The 20,551-nt window shown below is 53.9% G+C and overlaps 1 protein-coding gene across 4 annotated transcripts in view; it reads left to right on the top strand.

The window, feature by feature from the left end:
* The first annotated feature begins 15,811 nt into the window (after nt 1-15,811).
* The window catches only part of LOC139240178 (phosphatidylinositol 4-phosphate 5-kinase type-1 alpha-like), a 71,280-nt gene continuing 66,540 nt past the window's right edge, over nt 15,812-20,551 (top strand). For 2 of the 4 annotated variants that reach the window (XM_070868597.1, XM_070868598.1), the window contains exon 1: nt 15,814-16,201. In XM_070868597.1, coding sequence (XP_070724698.1) covers nt 16,162-16,201 — 40 coding nt within the window. In that variant the 5' untranslated portion in view covers nt 15,814-16,161. Of the gene's footprint in view, nt 16,202-17,904; nt 18,294-20,551 lie in introns of those variants that run through there. The other 2 variants (XM_070868596.1, XM_070868599.1) reach the window with 2 other exon arrangements.

Here is a 20,551-nt window from a genome sequence, read left to right as displayed (position 1 = left end):
TTCTGGTGGGAATTGGCGCTCTCGGCCTGCGTGCGTACGTTCATCTCCGTCCGTAGAAGACTGAACGGGCTGGGGCTGTTTTCTCTCAAAGGGAAAGCTGAGGGGTGACCTGATAGAAGTCTTAAAAATTGTTGCGATGTATTTGCTTCCTGGGTTCTTTGCTTAAGAATTCATAGCAACACGTTGCTATTAAGAACAAGTTCATTTATTAACAAAGGTTTAACAATCGCACTACACATTACCAGTTCATCTGTACATGTGTACAGTTTTGGTCTCCTGATCTGAGGAAGGACGTGCTTGCTATTGAGGGAGTGCAGCGAAGGTTCACCAGACTGATTCCCAGGATGGCAGGACTGACATATGAAGAAAGACTGGATCGACTGGGCCTGTATTCACTGGAATTTAGAAGAATGAGAGGGGATCTCATAGAAACATATAAAATTCTGACGGGATTGGACAGGTTAGATGCAGGAAGAATGTTCCCGATGTTGGGGAAGTCCAGAACCAGGGGTCACAGTCTAAGGATAAGGGGTAAGCCATTTAGGACCGAGATGAGGAGAAACAACTTCACTCAGAGAGTGGTGAACCTGTGGAATTTTCTACCACAAAGTTGTTGAGGCCAGTTCGTTGGATATATTCAAAAGGGAGTTAGATGTGGCCCTTACGGCTAAAGGGATCAAGGGGTATGGAGAGAAAGCAGGAATGGGGTACTGAAGTTGCATGATCAGCCATGATCATATTGAATGGCGGTGCAGGCTCGAAGGGCCGAATGGCCTGCTCCTGCACCTATTTTCTATGTTTGTAAATTTCATCCACCAGGCTCACAACCACCTGCCCCATCGTGGATCCCTCGAACCTAACTGGCCGAGGTTTTCTTGAATCTTGTGAGTCTTGGTTGTAATTTACCAAAATTCCCTGGATTCTGGGGAGGTCCCAGCAGATTGGAAAACTGCAAATGTAACGCCCCTATTTTAAAAAAGGAGGCAGACAGAAAGCAGGAAACTATAGACCAGTTAGCCTAACATATGTGGTTGGGAAAATGTTGGAGTCCATTATTAAAGAAGCAGTAGCAGGACTTTTTGGAAAAGCAAAATTGGGTCAGGCAGAGTCAGCATGGATTTATGAAGGGGAAGTCATGTTTGACAAATTTGCTGGAATTCTTTGACGATGTAACGAACAGGGTGGATAAAGTGGAACCAGTGAATGTGGTGTATTTGGACTTCCAGAAGGCATTTGACAAGGTGCCACATAAAAGGTTACTGCACAAGATAAAAGTTCACGGGGGTGGGGGTAATATATTAGCATGTATAGAGGATTGGCTAACAAACAGAAAACAGAAGGTCGGGATAAATGGTTCATTCTCGGGTTGGCAATCAGTAACTAGTGGGGTGCCGCAGGGATCAGTGCTGGGACCCCAACTATTTACAATCTCTATTAACGACTTGGAAGAAGGGACTGAGTGTAACGTAGCCAAGTTTGCTGACGATACAAAGATGGGAGGAAAAGCAATGTGTGAGGAGGACACACAAAATCTGCAAAAGGACATAGACAGGTTAAGTGATTGGGCAAAATTTGGCAGATGGAGTATAATGTGGGAAAGTGTGAGGTCATGCACTTTGGCAGAAAAAAAATCAAAGAGCAAGTTATTATTGAAATGGAGAAAGATTGCAAAGTGCCGCAGTACAGCGGGACCTGGGGGTACTTGTGCATGAAACACAAAAAGTTAGTATGCAGGTACAGCAAGTGATCAGGAAGGCCAATGGTATCTTGGCCTTTATTGCAAAGGGGATGGAGTATAAAAGCAGGGAAGTCTTGCTACAGCTATACAGGGTATTGGTGAGGCCACACCTGGAATACTGCGTGCAGTTTTGGTTTCCATATTTACGAAAGGATATACTTGCTTTGGAGGCAGTTCAGAGAAGGTTCACTCGGTTGATTTCCGGGGATGAGGGGGTTGACTTATGAGGAAAGGTTGAGGAGGTTGGGCCTCTACTCATTGGAATTCAGAAGAATGAGAGGTGATCTTATCGAAACGTATAAGATTATGAGGGGGCTCGACAAGGTGGATGCAGAGAGGATGTTTCCACTGATGGGGGAGACTAGAACTAGAGGGCGTGATCTTAGAATAAGGGGCCGCCCATTTAAAACTGAGATGAGGAGAAATTTCTTCTATGAAGGTTGTAAATCTGTGGAATTTGCTGCTTCGGAGAGCTGTGGAAGCCGGGACATTGAATAAATTTAAGACCGAAATAGACAAGTTTCTTAACCGATAAGGGGATAAAGGGGCGGGCAGGGAAGTGGAGCTGAGTCCATGATCTGATCAGCCATGATCATATTAAATGGCGGAGCAGGCTCGAGGGGCCGAATGGCCGACTCCTGCTCCTATTTCTTATGTTCTTATGGTAGGAAAAACATAAGGACAAAGTAGTATTTAAATGGTGATGGCTTGGGAAGTGTGGATGTACAGAGGGATCTGGGTGTCCTTGTACACCAGTCATTGAAAGCAAACCTGCAGGTGCAGCAAGCAGTTAGGAAGGCCAATGGTATGTTGACCTTCATAGAAACATAGAAAATAGGTGCAGGAGCAGGCCATTCGGCCCTTTGAGCCTGCACCACCATTCAATATGATCATGGCTGATCATTCACCTCAGTACCCCATTCCTGCTTTCTCTCCACACCCTTCGATCCCTTTAGCCGTAAGGGCCACATCTAACTCCCTTTTGAATATATCTAACGAACTGGTCTCAACAACTCTCTGTGGTAGAGAATTCCACAGGTCCACAATTCTCTGAGTGAAGAAGTTTCTCCTCATCTCGGTCCCAAATGGCTTACCCCTTATCCTTAGACTGTGTCCCCTGGTTCTAGACTTCCCCAACATCGGGAACATTCTTCCTGCATCTAACCTGTCCAGTCCCGTCAGAATTTTATATGTTTCCATGAGATCACCTCTCATTCTTCTAAACTTCAGTGAATACAGGCCCCAGTCGATCCAGTCTTTCTTGATATGTCAGTCCTGCCATCCCGGGAATCAGTCTGGTGAACCTTCGCTGCACTGCCTCAATAGCAAGAACGTCCTTCCTCAGATTAGGAGACCAAGACCGAACACAATATTCCAGGTGAGGCCTCACTAAGGCCCTGTACAACTGCAGTAAGACCTCCCTGCTCCTATACTCAAATCCCCTCGCTATGAAGGCCAACATGCCATTTGCCGCCTTCACCACCTGCTGTACCTGCATGCCAACTTTCAGTGACTGATGTACCATGACACCCAGGTCTCGTTGCACCTCCCCTTTTCCTAATCTGCCGCCATTCAGATAATTTCCCTTCATGTTTTTGCCACCAAAGTGGATAACCTCACATTTATCCACATTATTCTGCATCTGCCATGCATTTGCCCACTCACCTAACCTTCATTGCGAGAGGGTTTGAGTACAGGAGCAAGGATGTCTTAATCCAGTTATACAGGACCTGGAGTATTGTGAGCAGTTTTGGTCTCCTTACCTAAGGAAGGATATACTTGCCATAGAAGGAGTGCAGCGAAGGTTCACCCAGACTGATTCCCGGGATGGCAGGACTGTTGTATGAGGAGAGATTGGGTGGACTGGGCCTGTATTCTCTGGAGTTTAGAAGAATGAGAGGGGATCTCATTGAAAGGTATAAAGTTATGACGGGGTTGGACAGACTGGATGCGGGGAGGATGTTTCCCGGGGCTGGGAAGTCTAGAACAAGGGGTCACACAGTCTCAGGATACGGGGTAGGAAATTTAGGAGCGAGATGAGGAGAAATGTTTTCACTCAGAGGGAGGTGAACCTGTGGAATTCTCTACCACAGGAGGCTGTGGAGGCCAAGTCACTGAATATATTTAAGAGGGAGATAGATAGATTTCTAGACACAAAAGGCATCAAGGGGTATGGGGAGAAAGCGAGAATATGGTGTTGAGATAGAGGATCAGCCATGATCATATTGAATGGCGGTGCAGGCTCGAGGGGCCGAATGGCCTACTCCTGCTCCTAGTTTCTATGTTTAAATGAGGTCTCCCCTCCGCCTCCTCTGTTCCAAAGAAAACAACCCCAGCCTATCCAATCTTTCCTCATTGCTAAAATTCTCCAGTCCTGGCAACATCCTGGTAAATCTCCTCTGTACCCTCTCTAGTGCAACATCCTGGTAAATCTCCTCTGTACCCGCTCTAGTGCAACATCCTGGTAAATCCCCTCTGCACCCTCTCTAGTGCAACATCCTGGTAAATCTCCTCTGTACCCTCTCCAGTGCAACATCCTGGTAAATCTCCTCTGTACCCTCTCTAGTGCAACATCCTGGTAAATCCCCTCTGCACCCTCTCTAGTGCAACATCCTGGTAAATCTCCTCTGTACCCTCTCTAGTGCAACATCCTGGTAAATCTCCTCTGTACCCTCTCGAGTGCAACATCCTGGTAAATCCCCTCTGCACCCTCTCTAGTGCAATATCCTGGTAAATCTCCTCTGTACCCTCTCTAGTGCAACATCCTGGTAAATCTCCTCTGCACCCTCTCTAGTGCAATCACATCTCTCCTGTAATGAGGGGAGCTCGCTGGTGTTGAATGTCGACATCACCAGCACAGCTGCCACAGTGAACTCTTGACTTGCCAAACCAAAATCTGATAACTGCAAACCCATTCACTATTCTTTTTTGCCAGTTTGCCTCCTACCTCCCACCCCTCCTCCATCTTTCATCTAAACCCCTGGTTCTTGCTGGCGAGGCACCAAGGAGACCTCTAGCATCCCGCCCGACCTTTGCGCGAGCCCTGGCAGCACGGCTATTCGACTGTGGTGAGCACCACAGCCCCCCTTCACCACCTCCTTCTCCTGAAGTCCCTGATTTGTACCGGACCGGCACAAAAGTGACCCCTCCCCCCCACTCCAGCATTCAGCCATTCTCTGCACGCGTATCCCCCCCAGCAGCGGGACTAATCAACTGCGGCGAGCATTGCTGCTCAGCCCCCACCCCTCCGCCCCCTCCCTTACTTCTCCCGACAGCTCCGGGACGGGCGTGAAAGGAGAACCTCTGGCGTCCCGGGGGCAGTGCCTCTGCGCGGCCCCCCGACAGCGGGGGCTATTCGACTTTGGCGGGCATCGCTGCTTAGCGCCCCACCCGCCCCCTCATTTACTTCTCCCGACAGCCCAGGTTTTGGCCAGGGGCAGATACCAGAGGAGAATCTCCGGCGTCGCGAGGTCGAAGGGCCGCGTGGACCCTCGGCAGTGGAGCTATTCGACTGCGGCGAGCATCGCTGCTCAGCCCCCACTTGCCCCCCCCCCCCCCCCCCCCTCCTTTTCTTCTCCCGTCAGCTCAGGGACAGGCGCCAAAGGAGAACCTCCGGCATCCTGGGGGCCGTGCCTCCGCGCGGACCCCCACGACAGCGGGGGCTATTCGACTTTGGCGGGCATCGTGGCCGCGCCCCAACCTCTGCTGACCTTGCCCTCATGCAGCCCTGCTCTGCGCAATTCCTGGGCTCTGGCCGGGTGACCAAGGAAGGTCTAGCGTCAGTAGCAGGTGGACTGGAATGGAGACAGCACACCCCCCCCCCCCACACACAAGCCGCAGTGTCGTGGACTGCGGACTCTGGGCTCCCATGGGCTGCGTGCGAGGCTTCTACAAACTTCCAAACACCGCGACACATTTTTCTGACAGCGCAGAAGTGATTGCCGGCGGCAGGGGCTTCTTGTCCCAGCTGTGGCCTCCGATTCACCCGCACGCAGCCAGCGACACAATCCATGTATTATTCAGGCTGCCGTGCCACGCGTGATCGAGACAGGGGCAGCACAGGTCACCAGACAAGTCAGCCCAGCTCACATCGTTCAGCACAATTCTCCTCCCGAAAGGATTCCGCCCCCAATGTTTTTCTCCATTTGTTTGTTCTCTCTTCTTGTCTCGTTCAATCTAGTTCTTTGTTTTGTGCCTGTCTCTCTCTCTCTCCCGCAGTCTCTCTCTCTCTCTCTCTCTTTCTCACACTGTCAATCTCTGGGCCTCTCTCTGTCTCGCTGTCTCTGTGACTCTCCCCCTCTCAATATCGCTCTCTTTCTCTCTCACTCGCTCTCCATCTCTGTCTCTTTCCCTTCTCTCGCTTCCCTTCTCTCTCTCTCTCTCTCTCTTTTCTCCCTGCCCTCCAGTTTTACCCTCTCTCTCTATTTTTTTGTGTCTCTCTCACTCTGAAACTGTCTGTGTCCACCTTAAATATATTCAATGACCCAGCCTCCACAGCTCTCTGGGGCAGAGAATTCCACAGATTTACAACCCTCTGAGAGAAGAAATTCCTCCTCATCTCCGTCTTAAATGGGCGGCCCCTTATTCTGAAAGTATGTGCCCCCTAGTTCTAGATTCCCCCACGAGGGGAAACATCCTCTCTGCATCCACCCTGTCCAGCCCCCTCAGAATCTTATACGTTTCAATAAGATCACCTCTCATTCTTCTAAACTCCAATGGGTACAGGTCCAACCTGCTCAACCTTTCCTCATAAGACAACCCCTTAATCTCAGGAATCAACCGAGTGAACCTTCTCTGAACTGTCTCCAATGCAAGTATATCCCCCCTTAAATAAAGAGACCAAAACTGTATGCAGTACTCCAGTTGTCTCTGTCTCTCTCTCTCTGTCTCTCTCTCTCTCCCTCTCTCTTTTTCTCTCTCTCTCTTTTTCTCTCTCTCTCTTTTTCTCTCTCTCGCTGTCTCACTGTCTCTATCTCACTGTCTCTATCTCACTGTCTCTATCTCACTGTCTCTATCTCACTGTCTCTATCTCACTGTCTCTATCTCACTGTCTCTCTGTCTCTCTCTCTCTCTCACACTCTCTCTCTCGCTCCCCATCTCACCCTCTCTCCCTCTGTCTCTCTCTTCCTGTCGCCCTGGGCACCAGCTGCTGTTGTTGAAAAGATAAGTCTGCCTCGAGCGGGTGCGGACAGTGTTGGCTTTGCGATGCTCTTCACGGTCGAACAGCCCGCCGCCACTCACTGCCCGGATTCAAACATGACTGCGGGCCGGGTGTACAAGGGTGTGAGCCTGGACAATGGGTGGGGGTGGGTCACTCAACCTTGTCGAGAATTGCAACCCTTGCTGTGTTAGTTGGTCTCACGCTTGAGGGATGGGATGGGGGGAGGGGTGCGGGCAGCAGAGACATTATAATGAGTTGGGGTCTCATTTGAGGAGATGGTGGGGGTTCCCGTTCCGAATCACTGCTGTGCTGCGGGAAAAATTCCACGGAATTTGCAGTCAGAAGGATTTGGAGTTTTTTGTGATGGCCACCACAGTCAAATAGCACCCGCTGCCTCCTGCCCCGATGCACTAACAGGCGATGGCAGGGGCACAGGAGCCCAGCCAGAGCAGAGGGGGCCTGGGTAGCAACTCCAGCAGGTGAAACGAAACCAGACGAAATGCAGAGGTGAGTGGCAATTCAACCAAGGGGGGCGAGCAGTGGTGTGGATTTTTAATGCGAAAATCGCGGAGTCCCGATGATGAGGCTCCGTCTTCCCCCAAGCAATGGTCAGAGCTTCATTAGGAAGCAGTTAGCACTGTCTCTCCTAAACTGGGTCTGCAGGATTAGAAATGGATTACACTTAAGCAGATTGAAAGGATTTACATTCATCAACATCAACAAATCACAGAAGCGATTATCACACTATATTTTACACTGAGCCACTTGAGGAGATATTAGGGACAGGAGACCAAAAGCTTGGTCAGAGAGGTCGGTTTTAAGGAGCGTCTTAAAGGAGGAGAGAGAGGCGGAGAGGTTTAGGGAGGGAGTGCCAGAGCTTGGGGCCTAGGCAACAGAAGGCACGGCCACCAATGGTTGAGCAGTTATAAGTAGGGATGCTCAAGAGGGCAGAATTTGAGGAGCGCCGGCAACTCGGGGCGGGGGGGGCTGGAGGAGATTATAGAGATAGGGAGGGGTATAGGGGCTGGAGGAGGTTACAGAGATAGGGAGGGGTGTAGGGGCTGGAGGAGGTTACAGAGATAGGGAAGAGTGTAGGGGCTGGAGGAGGTTACAGAGATAGGGAGGGGTGTAGGGGCTGGAGGAGGTTACAGAGATAGGGAGGGGTGTAGGGGCTGGAGGAGGTTACAGAGATAGGGAGGAGTGTAGGGGCTGGAGGAGGTTACAGAGATAGGGAGGGGTGTAGGGGCTGGAGGAGGTTACAGAGATAGGGAGGGGTGTAGGGGCTGGAGGAGGTTACAGAGATAGGGAGGGGGTATAGGGGTTGGAGGAGGTTACAGAGATAGGGAGGGGTGTAGGGGCTGGAGGAGGTTACAGAGATAGGGAGGGGTGTAGGGGCTGGAGGAGGTTACAGAGATAGGGAGGGGGCGAGGGCCATGGAGGGATTTGTAAACAAGGATGAGAATTTTGAAATCGTGGCGTTGCTTAACCAGGAGCCAATGTAGGTCAGTGAGCACAGGGGGCGATGGGTGAGCGGGACTTGGTGCGAGTTAGGACACGGGGGCAGCCGAGTTAAAGATGAGCTGAAGTTTACGTAGACTAATTATCAGAGTCGGTTTTCTGTCCCCAGTTACCTTGATCCCAGCTCCCGTTTGATCTTACAGACTACTGAGATATTAATATCCGCTATTATATTCCCTTTCAATCCTTGACCCTTCCTCTTACTGGGACACGGTTCTGACTCTAAGACTAACACACGAATCATCCAATCCCAGATAGGAATGAGCCACCTTTCGTTCACTGTATGTGACATGAAAGAAAGACTTGCATTTATATAGCGCCTTTCACAACCTCAGGACGTCACAAACGCTTTACAGCCAATGAAGTAGTTTTTTTTTTTAAGTGTGTTGCAATGTGGGAGACGCGGCAGCCAATTTGCGAACAGCAAGCTCCCACAATCAGCAATGTGATAATGACCCAGATCATCTGTTGGTTGAGGGATAAATATTGGTCCCAGGACACCGGGGAGAACTCCCCCTGCTCTTCTTCAAAACTATGGCCGTGGGATCTTTTGCATCCACCTGAGAGGGCAGACGGGGCCTCGGTTTAACAGCTTATACGAAAGACGGCACCTCCGACAGTGCGGCGCTCCCTCAGTACCGCCCTTCCAACAGTGCGGCGCTCCCTCAGTACCGCCCCTCCGACAGTGCGGCGCTCCCTCAGTACCGCCCCTCCGACAGTGCGGCGCTCCCTCAGTACCGTCCCTCCGACAGTGCGGCGCTCCCTCAGTACCGCCCCTCCGACAGTGCGGCGCTCCCTCAGTACCGCCCCTCCGACAGTGCGGCGCTCCCTCAGTACCGCCCCTCCGACAGTGCGGCGCTCCCTCAGTACCGCCCCTCCGACAGTGCGGCACTCCCTCAGCATTGCCCCTCCGACAGTGCGGCGCTCCCTCAGCACTGGCACTGGGGAGTGTCGGCCTGGATTATGTGTTCGAGTCTCTGGAGTGGGACTCGGACCCACGACCTTCTGACTCCGAGGCGGGGAACAGGCGCCAGGGGCTGGATGGCCCCCCTCCTGCTCCCATGGCAACGGAGGGGTTAATAACGAAGGATGAAAGACTTTGCATTTGAGCAACGGCCATCTGCTGCTGTCAGCTTGTGATTGCTTGCCGAGCACAGCGGGGGTCCTTGCAGGAGCCGGGGGCATTCACAGTAACCAGACACGGCATGTCGTCTTCCCACGTCAACGCGCCCCCCCCACCCCCCCGCGACCCTTCAACCCTCCCAGCCTCGGAGCGGAGGCTCCCCGCCGAGCGCTGTCAACCCTCATTATCTCCGTCGCTAGTTGGCGACGAGGGCAGCAACTGGCGTCCTGCGAGAGGTTGTGTCCCGCTGGCTGATAGGCAGACAGAACCCTTCGTCTCCGAAATTCTGCCCTCCTGAGCATCCCCCGATTTTCATCGCTCCACCACCGGTGGCCGTGCCTTCAGCTGCCTGGGGCCCAAGCTCTGGAACTCCCTCCCTGAACCTCTCCGCGCCTCTCTCCTCCTTCGAGACGCTCCGTAAAACCGACCTCTCTGACCCAGCTTTTGGTCGCCTGCGCTAATTTCTACTTCTGTGGCTCAGTGTCAAGTTAATCTGTTTTGTCTTGTAACGCTGCTGTGAAGCACCTTGGGACGTTTTACTACGTTAAAGGCGCTATATAAATAAAAGAATTTGTTGTTGAAATTGGCTCAGAGGCAGAACATAAGAATTAGGAGCAGGAGTCGGCCATTCGGCCCCTCGAGCCTGCTCCGCCATTCAATGAGATCACGGCTGATCTGATCGTGGACTCAGCTCCACTTCCCCGCCCGATCCCCATATCCCTCGATTTTCCCCCATGTTACATCGGAACAGGAGGAGGTCATTCAGCCGCTCGTAACTCTTACTTAGGAACAGGAGGAAGCAAAGTGTTTCCTAACTCACACCGAGTCCCACTCATACCGAGTCCCGCTCACCCATCACCCCCTGTGCTCGCTGCCCCGTGTCCTAACTCGCACCGAGTCCCGCTCAGCCATCACCCCCTGTGCTCGCTGTCCCCATGTCCTAACTCGCACCGAGTCCCGCTCAGCCATCACCCCCTGTGCTCGCTGCCCCCGTGTCCTAACTCGCACCGAGTCCCGCTCACCCATCACCCCCTGTGCTCGCTGCCCCCGTGTCCTAACTCGCACCGAGTCCCGCTCACCCATCACCCCCTGTGCTCGCTGCCCCCGTGTCCTAACTCGCACCGAGTCCCGCTCACCCATCACCCCCTGTGCTCGCTGTCCCCGTGTCCTAACTCGCACCGAGTCCCGCTCACCCATCACCCCCTGTGCTCGCTGTCCCCGTGTCCTAACTCGCACCGAGTCCCGCTCACCCATCACCCCCTGTGCTCGCTGTCCCCATGTCCTAACTCGCACCCAGTCCCACTCACCCATCACCCCCTGTGCTCGCTGCCCCCGTGTCCTAACTCGCACCGAGTCCCACTTACTCATCATCCCCTGTGCTCGCTGACCTACATTGGCTCCTGGTTAAGCAACGCCTCGATTTAAAATTATCATCCTTGTTAACAAATCCCTCCATGGCCCCTACACCCCTCCCGAGATCTCTGCGCTCCTCTAATTCTGGCCTCTTGAGCATCCCTGATTATAATCGCTCCACCATCGGTGGCCGTGCCTTCAGCTGCCTGGGCCCCAAGCTCTGAAACTCCCTCCCTAAACCTCTCCGTCTCTCTCTTCTCCTTCAAGACGCTCCTTAAAACCGACCTCTGACCCAGCTTTTGGTCACCTGCGCTAATTTCTCCTTATCCGGCTCGTTGTCAGACTCTTTGTCTCCTAACACCCCTGTGAAGTCGCTAGGGATATTTTACTATGTTAAAGCCGCTATATACATTCAAGTTGTACGGTGGCTTGACCTGCTCACAGATCTCCAGATGTGGCCTAACCAGGGTTTTGTACAGCTGTGGCAAAGCTTCCTCTTTATATTCTAAAATAAATGAACTTAAATTAACCCTGTACTTGGTTTCAAAAAGAGCAAGATCGAGGCTAATTTTTTACCTACTTGCATTCTACTAAGGTGGCGCCGCACTGTCGGAGGGGCAGTACTGAGGGAGTGCCGCACTGTCGGAGGGGCAATACTGAGGGAGCGCCGCACTGTCGGAGGAGCGGTACTGAGGGAGTGCCGCACTGTCGGAGGGGCAGTACTGAGGGAGCACCGCACTGTCGGAGGGGCAGTACTGAGGGAGCACCGCACTGTCGGAGGGGCAGTACTGAGGGAGTGCCGCACTGTCGGAGGGGCAATACTGAGGGAGCGCCGCACTGTCGGAGGGGCGGTACTGAGGGAGTGCCGCACTGTCGGAGGGGCAGTACTGAGGGAGCGCCGCACTGTCGGAGGGGCAGTACTGAGGGAGCGCCGCACTGTCGGAGGGGCAGTACTGAGGGAGCACCGCACTGTCGGAGGGGCAGTACTGAGGGAGCACCGCACTGTCGGAGGGGCAGTATTGAGGGAGTGCCGCACTGTCGGAGGGGCAATACTGAGGGAGCGCCGCACTGTCGGAGGGGCGGTACTGAGGGAGTGCCGCACTGTCGGAGGGGCAGTACTGAGGGAGCGCCGCACTGTCGGAGGGGCAGTACTGAGGGAGCGCCGCACTGTCGGAGGGGCAGTACTGAGGGAGCACCGCACTGTCGGAGGGGCAGTACTGAGGGAGCGCCGCACTGTCGGAGGGGCGGTACTGAGGGAGCGCCGCACTGTCGGAGGGGCAGTACTGAGGGAGTGCCGCACTGTCGGAGGGGCAATACTGAGGGAGCGCCGCACTGTCGGAGGGGCAGTACTGAGGGAGCGCCGCACTGTCGGAGGGGCAGTACTGAGGGAGCGCCGCACTGTCAGGGGGGCAGTACTGAGGGAGCACCGCACTGTCGGAGGGGCAGTACTGAGGGAGCGCCGCACTGTCGGAGGGGCAGTACTGAGGGAGCGCCGCACTGTCGGAGGGGCAGTACTGAGGGGGTGCCGCACTGTCGGAGGGGCAGCGCTGAGGGAGCGCCGCACTGTCGGAGGGGCGGTACTAAGGTGGCGCCGCACTGTCGGAGGGGCAGTGCTGAGGGAGCGCCGCACTGTCGGAGGGGCAGTGCTGAGGGAGCGCCGCACTGTCGGAGGGGCAGTACTGAGGGAGCGCCGCACTGTCGGAGGGGCGGTACTGAGGGAACATCTTGCTGTCGGAGGGGCGGTACTGAGGGAACATCTCGCTGTCGGAGGGGCAGTACTGAGGGAGCCCTGTCCTGTCGGAGGTACTGTCTTGCGGATGAGACGTTAAACCGAGGCCCCGTCTGCCCTCTAGGGTGGATGTAAAAGATCCCGGGGCCACTATTGGAAGAAGAGCAGGGGGAGTTCTCCCCGGTGTCCTGGGGCCAATATTTATCCCTCAACCAACATCACTAAAACAGATGATCCGGGTCATTATCACATCGCTGTGTGTGGGAGCTTGCTGTGCGCAAATTGAGCTGCCGCCTTTCCCACAATACAACAGCGACTACGCTTGAAAAAAGTGTTTCATTGGCTGTAAAGCGCTTTGGGACGTCTGGAGGTTGTAAAAAGGCGCTATAGAAATGCAAGTCACAGTAGGCAGCTCCTCTCTCCTCACAGTGTCTGCAGATTAACGCCATTTCAGCCGCCCTGCATCTCTGCTGGAGCACAGAATGTCCTTTTGAATGACGTGTCCATTTAAGGTGAGCGGACTGGGCTAATTCATTGCCTCTGTGGCTTTAAGGCTTCTTGCCCAGGTCATGTCGGTACACACCCTCCCCCTGGTGGCCGTGTGGCAGTACTGGGGCAATTTATGTCAAGTCCCTTGTTTAATTTGGAGCCTAATTCCAACGTCAGCCAGTGGCTCAGTGAGCAGCACTCTCGCCTCTGAGTCAGAAGGTTGTGGGTTTAAGTCCCACTCCAGGGACTTGAGCACAAAAATCTAGGCTGACACTCCCAGTGCAGTGCTGAGGGAGCGCCGCACTGTCGGAGGGGCGGTACTGAGGGAGCGCCGCACTGTCGGAGGGGCGGTACTGAGGGAGCGCCGCACTGTCGGAGGGGCGGTACTGAGGGAGCGCCGCACTGTCGGAGGGGCGGTACTGAGGGAGCGCCGCACTGTCGGAGGGGCAGTACTGAGGGAGCGCCGCACTGTCGGAGGGGCAGTACTGAGGGAGCGCTGCACTGTCGGAGGGGCGGTACTGAGGGAGCACTGCACTGTCGGAGGGGCGGTACTGAGGGAGCACTGCACTGTCGGAGGGGCAGTACTGAGGGAGCACTGCACTGTCGGAGGGATGGTACTGAGGAAGGGCCGCAGTGTCGGAGGGACAGTACTGAGCGAGTGCTGCACTGTTGGAGGTGCCGTCTTTCAGATGAGACGTTAAACCGAGGCCCCGTCTGCCCTCTCGGGTGGACGTGAAAGATCCCTGGGGCCAATATTTATCCCTCAATCACCATCACTGTAGCAGATTATCGGAGTCATTATCACATTGCTGTGTGTGGGAGCTTGCTGTGTGCAAATTGCAGCCTGGAATTTGTACCCAAATGACTGGAGTGGGACTTGAACCCATGACATTCTGACTCAGAGAGGAGAGAGAGAGTGCTACCCACTGAGCCATAGTTGTCACAGCCCTGGAATCTTTAACATCCACCTGAACAGGCAGACAGGTTCAACGGACCTCGGTTCATCGTCTCGTCCGAGCTGGAATATTGCATTCTCTCAGTCCAGCAATGAGCGCTGTTGAGGGAGGTTAGTCTAGGTTACGTGCTCTCGTCAGCAAATGGCATGTTGGCCTTCATAGCGAGAGGATTTGAGTGCAGGAGCAAGGATGTCTTACTGCCGTTATACAGGGCCTTGGTAAGACTGCACCTGGAGTATTGTGAGCAGTTTTGGTCTCCTTACCTAAGGAAGGATATACTTGCCATAGAGGGAGTGCAGTGAAGGTTCACCAGACTGATTCCTGGGAGGGCAGGACTGCCGTATGAGGAGAGATTGGGTCGACTGGGCCTGTATTCACTAGAGTTTAGAAGAATGAGAGGGGATCTCATTGAAAGGTATAAAATTCTGACGGGGTTGGACAGACTGGATGCGGGGAGGATGTTTCCCCCGGGGCTGGGAAGTCTAGAACAAGGGGTCACACAGTCTCAGGATACGGGGTAGGAAATTTAGGAGCGAGATGAGGAGAAACGTTTTCACTCAGAGGATGGTGAACCTGTGGAATTCTCTACCACAGACGGCTGTGGCGGCCAAGTCACTGAATATATTTAAGAGGGAGATAGATAGATTTCTAGAAACAAAAGACATCAAGGGATATGGGGAGAAAGCGAGAATATGGTGTTGAGATAGAGGATCAGCCATGGTCATATTGAATAGTGGAGCAGGCTCGAGGGGCCGAATGGCCGACTCCTGCTCCGATTTTCTATGAGTCTATGAGGCCCATCGACGTTACGTGTCCAGATATGATGCATATTACTGACCCAGTTCCTAACTAGACAGTTTCCTGGGGTGGGTGGGGGAATCGGGACTCTCGTTCCCCATATTCCTGGATTCTCTTAATATCCAACAATCTATCGATCTCAGCCTTGAATATACTCAACGACTGAGCCTCCACAGCCCTCTGGGGCAGAGAATTCCAGAGATTCACCCCCCTCTGAGTGAAGAAATTCCTCCTCCTCTCAATCCTAAATGGCCGACCCCTTATCCTGAGACTGTGTGACCCCTGGTTCTCGACTCCCCAGCCCGGGGGGAAACATCCTCCCTGCATCTACACTGTCAATCCCTGTAAAAATTGTATATTTATTTTAAGATTATTCATTGAAAAACCCTGCTTTAGTTCATAGAATATCAACCAATCAAATGTTTTATCTCATAACACTGCTGTAAAATGCCTTGGAACGTTTTACTACGTTAAAGGCGCTATATAAATGCAGGTTGCTGTTGTTGGCACCAATCAAGCCAATGGTGTTGGGAGCAGCAGGGCGGGATTGGACAGAGGCGCCCGCATCACGTGGGGAGGGCCGCCAGCCAAACGCAGGGAGGCTTCAGGCCTTATTGAGCATGCGCACTAAGGAGAGCGGCCGCGTCCCCACGTTTAGCCCAGGTCACGTGACGAGGTCCACCAATCGAAGGCACGGGTCGCGGGAGAGCGAGCGGTGAGAGCGCCCCCCGCTCTAGCGCACGTGACCTCAAGTGAAGCCGCGCCCCTCGCTTCAGAGGACGGAGCAGGCGCAGTCGGGCGAACGCCTCGTCTGGGCACCACGTGACGCGGGGTGTAGCCGCGCCCCCTTTTGCTCCTGAGTGCGGAGAATGCGCTCGCGGCAGGAACACGTGGGCGCTGGAGCCCCGCCCCAGGGATTGGTGCATGCGCAGAGCGGGGAATGTTCGCTGCAGGGCACGTGATGGTGGTGGAGCCCCGCCCCGGGGCGCGGAGCATGCGCAGAGCGGGGCGCGGGCTGAGGCGGTGTCCGGGGGGAGCTCGAGCGGCGGCAGATCCAGTCAGTCCGCCCGCCCGGGGCCCGCGTCTCTGTAACCTCCTGCCCGGGGCCCGAGAGAGCGGCACCGCCCCGCTCCGGCCTTCCTTGTCCACCTTCCCCACCCACCCCTCCCCCCTCCCTCCCCCCACCCCCACCGCCAGCTCCTGTCGGGGGGCGGGCGGCCGGTCCCCGGGGCGGCCCATGGCGCCGCTAATCTAGAGCCAGGCTTCCGAGTCGGCGGCTGGGCCCTGACACCCAAGATGGCGGCGGAGGGAAGCAGTGGTAACAGCAGCAGCGCAGGTGAGTGAGCGAGGGAGGCCCGGGGGGGTGAGGGAGGCCCGGGGGGTTGAGGGAGGTGAGAGTGAGGGGGGCTAAGGGAGCCCGGGGGTGGATGAGGGAGGGAGGCCCGCGGGGGTGGGTGAGTGAGCGAGGGAGGCCCGGGGGTGAGGTAGGTGAGTGGGTGAGGGAGGGAGGCCCGCGGGGTTGAGGGAGGTGAGAGTGAGGGAGGCCCGGGGGCTGAGGGAGACCGGGGGTGGGTGAGTGAGCGAGGGAGGCCCGGGGGGGGGGGGGTTGAGGGAGGGAGGCCCGGGAGTGAGTGAGGGAGGCCCGGGGGGGGGGTTGAGGGAGGGAGGCCCGGGGGTGAGTGAGGGAGGGAGGCCCGGGGGGGGGGGGGTTGAGGGAGGCCCGGGGGTGAGTGAGGGAGGGAGGCCCGGGGAGGTGAGAGAGGATGGGAGGCCCGGGGGGTTGAGGGAGGTGAGAGTGAGGGGGGTGAGGGAGGCCCGGGGGGTTGAGGGAGATGTGAGTGAGGGAGGGAAAGGCCGTGGGGGGAGGGGGAAAGAGGGAGGGAAAGGCCGCGGGGGGGAAAGAGGGAGGGAGGGAAAGGCCGCGGGGGGGGGGAAAGGCCGCGGGGAGGTGAGTGAGGGAGGGACTGATGGAGGGGGGCCCGGGGAGGGGAGGGAGAGTCAGGGACACAGTGAGTGACACTGGGCACCCACACATGGCACTGCTCTCCCCCAATACAGTGCAGGTGAGTGAGAGAGACCCAGGATACAGGGGGGCCCAGGGCCACAGTGAGTGAGAGAGACCCGCACACCGGCTGACAAAGAGCTATCCAGTGGTTTTTCCGGCTCTCCCACTGGGACAGAGCCGGAACACCCCCACAAAGCAGTGAGTGTAAATGAGACCTGGACCCCAACACACAGGAGGCTGAGGGGAGACCTTATTGAGGTGTATAAAAATGATGGGCTTGGATAGAGTGGATAGGACGGATCTGTTTCCTCTTGGCAGAGAGCTCAACAACCAGGGGGTACATATTTAAAGTAATTAGTAGGTTTAGAGGGGATTATTGGAAATTTCTTCACCCAGATGTTGGTGGGGGTCTGGAACTCACTGCCTGAAAGGGTGGTAGAGGCAGAAACCCTCACCACATTTAACAAGTACCTGGATGTGCACCTGAAGTGCCGTAACCTACATGGCTATGAACCAAGAGCTGGAAACTGGGATTAGGCTGGGTGGCTCTTTGTCAGCCGTCGCGGACACGATGGGCCGAAATGGCCTCCTTCCATGCTGTAAATTTCTCTGATTCTATGAACACAGGTCAGTGAGAGGGAGACCTGGCACAAGTCAGTCAGTCAGTGAATGAATGAGGGAGACCCAGACCCTAACACAGGTCATTCAGTCAATAAGGGAGGGAGCTCGGCAACAGCACAAGTGAGTGAGGGAGACCACGTTCTGCTCTTCCCACCCACTAGGGCCCCAACACAGGTCAGTGAGGGAGATCCAGGACCTAACGCAGGTCAGTGAGGGAGATCCAGGCTCTAACGCAGGTCCCTGAGGGAGACCCAGGGCCCTAACACAGGTTAGTGAGAGGGGGAGCCCTGGCCCTGCTGTCACTCAGTGATCAATACAGGTCCGTGAGTGAGAGCGCCTGGGACCTAGCACGGGTCAGTGAGGGAGGGAACATCGGAATAGGAGCAGGAATCGGCCTCTCGAGCCTGCTCTGCCAGTCAATACGATCACGGCTGATCTGACCCTGGCCTTGACTCCATTTCCCCGCCCACTCCCCATAACCCTTCACTCCCTTATCATTCAAAAGCTATAAAAAGGGAGTGAGACGGGACCCTGCGCTCGCCCCAGCATTCAGCACAGGCCCCTCGGCATTATTTAGCCTCTGACTCAGACAGCTGACGGAGGGCTTAACAAGCTTTTAGGGTTCACCTATAACTCCTCGCCAGTGTGGGTTTGGATCTTTTAATGACTCTTTTATCAAACACACACACTCTCTTCCTGCTGTGGTTTTATTAACTGTTGCCTGTGGGTCAACCTGGACATGTGAATGCTGAAATACTCTGCAATGGCACTGTTTTATAGAGAAACAAAATAAGATCTGAAGGTCTGTGTCTCTCTGTCTGTGTGCATCTGTCTCTCCATAGATTTGAACACTGAATACAGTTTCTTATATAAAAATGCAAGGTGCCGTTTTTGTTTACTGTTTAAAGCTGCGTGAAGCTTTTAAATGGGTGGCATTTTAGAGGCAGTTATTATTGACTGGAGGCTGGTGACATAAAAATAACGTGGCTTCTGAATACTGGCAAAACCTAAAATTAGGTTAACGTGGTCCCGATCACTGGTTCTCGTATATTTATGGAACCAGCCGCGTTGGCTTTTGATGCATTGGTGATGCGGTAATGTCTAGAGTTATAGTGTCAAAATACCTATAATAGTGAAGTGTAATATTTGCATGATGCTGGTTTGGTTTCCTTATTTAAGGAGGGCAGTTCAGAGAAACGTTCATTGGGTTGAATCTGGGATGAAGGGGTTGTCTTATGAGGAAAGGTTCGGCCTGTACTCATTGTAGTTTAGAAGAATGAGAGGTGATCTTATTGAAATGTATAAGATTCTGAGGGGAGCTTGACAGGGTAGATGCAGAGAGGCTGTTTCCTCCCGTTGGGGGAATCTAGAACTAGGGGGCATAGTTTCAGAATAAGGGGCTCACTCATTTAAGGACATAAGAAATAGGATTAGGCCACCTGGCCCCTCGAGCCTGCTCCGCCATTTAATGCGATCATGGCTGATCTGATCATGGACTCGGGTCCACTTCCCTTCCCGCTCCCCATAACCACTTATTCCCTTATCGGTTAAGAAGGTATCTATCTCTGTCTTAAATATATTCAATGTCCCGGCTTCCACAGCTTTCTGAGGCAGCGAATTCCACAGATTTGCAACCCCCTGAGAGAAGAAATTTCTCCTCATCTCAGTTTTAAATGGGTGGCCCTTTACTCTAAGATTATGCCCCCTAGTTCAAGTCTCCCCTAGACGGAGATGAGGAGGAGTTTCTTCTCTGAGGGTCGTGAATCTTTGGAATTCTCTACCCCAGAGAGCTGTGGAGGCTGGGTCATTGTATATATTCAAGGCTGAGCGATGAGACAGCTCTTGAGCTACAGGCGAGTCAATGGTTATGGAGAACAGCCAGGAAAGTGTTGAGGCCAAGATCAGATCAGCCATGATCTTAATGAATGGCGGAGCAGGCTCAAGTGGCCATATGGCGGACTCCTCCTATTTCTTACGTGAAAGCTGATGCGATTGGATTTGTTTATAGTTAATGGGTTTCTGTTTGGATCGAATTCAAATGGTACTGCACTTGTGAATGTTAGGTGCCCGTGATTAGCCAGGCATCAGTCATCAGCCCCACTCCTAATAAGTCGCCAGTCTGCAGAAAATGGACGGTACTGTTAGCCCATAACTTTGTGGGTTATGGATCTACTTACTGTCTCTTGCACACGTTGATTCCAGGGATGAGGGACTTACATAGAGAGACTGGAGAAGCAGGGGTTGTTCTCCTTAGAGCAGAGAAGATGGAGAGATTTGATAGAGGTGTTCAAAGTCATGGGTCTGGACAGGTAGATCGAGAGAAACCGTTTAGGGTCGAGAACCTGATTTAAGATGATTGACAAAGGCGAGAGAAAAAAAAAACCTTTTTACGCAGCGAGTGGTTAGGATCTGGAACGCGCTGCCTGAGAGGGTGGTGGAGGCAGACTCAATCGTTGCTTTCAAAAGGGAGTTGGATAAGTACCTGAAAGAGATTTTCAGGGCAACTGGGAAAGTGGGGAGGGAGTGGGACTGGTTGAATTGCTCCTGTAGAGAGCCGGCATGGGCTCGACGGGCCGAAATAGCGGCCTCCTGTGCTGTAACCATTCTATGATTCTGTGAAATACTGGGAGGTTGTCCTGGCCTATATAAATGTAAGTTGCTTGGCAGCACTCGCTCTTTTCAAAATAGGTTTCCATATTGTGTATATCAGCGCAGCAGCGCGATAGAATGGGGCTACATTCCCTAGAGTTTAGAAGAATGAGGTGATTTCATTTGAAACGTATAAAGTTCTTAAGGGGGCTTGACAGGGTAGATGCTGAGAGGTTGTTTCCCCCGGGCTGTGGAGTCTAGAACCAGCGGGTACAGTCTCAGGATAAGGGGTCGGCCATTTAGGACTGAGCTGAGGAGGAATTTCTTCACTCAGAGGGTGGTGAATTTTTGGAATTCACTGCCCCAGAGAGCTGTGGAGGCTCAGTCGTTGAGTATATTTAAGGCTGAGATCGATAGATTTTTGGATACGAAGGGAATCAAGAGATAGTAGGATTAGGGTTGGAAAGTGGA

This window comes from Pristiophorus japonicus, chromosome 30 (genome assembly GCF_044704955.1).
Source record: "Pristiophorus japonicus isolate sPriJap1 chromosome 30, sPriJap1.hap1, whole genome shotgun sequence".
NCBI lineage: Eukaryota > Metazoa > Chordata > Chondrichthyes > Pristiophoridae > Pristiophorus > Pristiophorus japonicus.
The sequence above is the reverse complement of the archived record's forward strand: the minus strand, read 5'-3'. Positions and strand labels throughout refer to the sequence as shown.